This window comes from Austrofundulus limnaeus, unplaced genomic scaffold, assembly GCF_001266775.1.
Source record: "Austrofundulus limnaeus strain Quisiro unplaced genomic scaffold, Austrofundulus_limnaeus-1.0 Scaffold626, whole genome shotgun sequence".
Lineage (NCBI taxonomy): Eukaryota > Metazoa > Chordata > Actinopteri > Cyprinodontiformes > Rivulidae > Austrofundulus > Austrofundulus limnaeus.
The window spans coordinates 244,717-245,914 of NW_013953028.1; the positions used below are offsets into that span (position 1 = coordinate 244,717).

Here is a 1,198-nt window from a genome sequence, read left to right on the forward strand (position 1 = left end):
ACTAAAGTAAAACTAAGCATTAAAAACGCAATAACTAATAAAAACTAGCAAATCCACTGTAAAAACTAATTAAAACTGAATTAAAAGAAAAAAATTCACAATGAAATAAAACTAAACTATAATGAAAAATCCAAATCTATTATAACCTTGCAAGGAAGGTCAGGTTTAACTGTAGATGGTGACTAAATCTGCAAGTGAAAATAATATACATTTCCAAGTTAGGTTTTGACACTGTTACTGACAGTTAAACACATCCCAGCAGAAAGAAAAATGAGTAAGTCCTCTAAGACCAGAGGACTTACTTGTTTTTCTTTTTGATTTATTACTGACACATCCCCAGCAGACTCACCCATCCTCCCTGGCTCTCAATCCACGGACTGAGCTGCTCATCCAGGTAGACGGTCATCCAGTCCACGATGCGCGACACCAGCTCGCTCATATCCCTCTCCACGCACTGCACGCACAGCACGCCGCCGAAGGCGAACAGGGCCACCACGCGCCCCCAGTTGACCCCGTCCTTGAACAGCTCGTCCAACACGCTCTTGAAGCTGTGGTAAACGGTGTCGGGGTTGACGTCGAGCTGCAGCGACAGGTGACTGAAGCTCCGCGTGTAGAGAAGTTCAAACTCGTCTGCCGAGTCCTTCAGGGCAGATTTCACAGCCTCGATGTCACCGCGGGGCGGCCAGGACTTCCCCGGTGGTCGGTCCCTGCTGCTGACCAGCAGCCCGTTCCTGGCGGCTGAGCTGATCTTCTCAGTCCTATCACCAGCATCCTCTGGCCTCAGCAGAGACTTTGAACAGTTCCTCTGAGACAACTTATAGCTTATGTAGAACTCCACCAGCTCCCTGTTGCTGTACGACATCATTTACACGCTGAACCATCAACACGCAGCCGACCTACTCCGATATCATGTTTAATGCCGTTCTTCAGTCCGTCACAGGGGATCATCTGATGCTGCAGCCTGCAACAGCAACCAGAAACAGGATGTTATTGTGACATGCGTTTTTAAAGCCAACATTCAGAAACATATCTGCATTAAAACATCTGTCACTAAACAAAAATAAACAACTGTGTGTGTATTAGGGGTGTAAGAAAATATCGATACACTGAAATATCGTGATATTTCTTTCCCGATACTGTATCGATATTCTAAAGCCCTGTATCGATTTTTTTTATTAAGATTTAAAATGTCAACTTT

At 44.8% G+C, this 1,198-nt stretch overlaps 1 protein-coding gene across 1 annotated transcript in view; it reads right to left on the reverse strand.

Annotated features, from left to right (window-relative positions):
* LOC106531394 (bcl-2-like protein 1) overlaps positions 1–1,198 on the reverse strand; it is a gene marked incomplete at its 5' end in the record, with an annotated part of 10,135 nt that overhangs the window by 7,448 nt on the left and 1,489 nt on the right. The window contains 1 exon segment of the mRNA XM_014027247.1: positions 350–961. Within this exon segment, the coding sequence (XP_013882701.1) occupies positions 350–865 (516 nt within the window).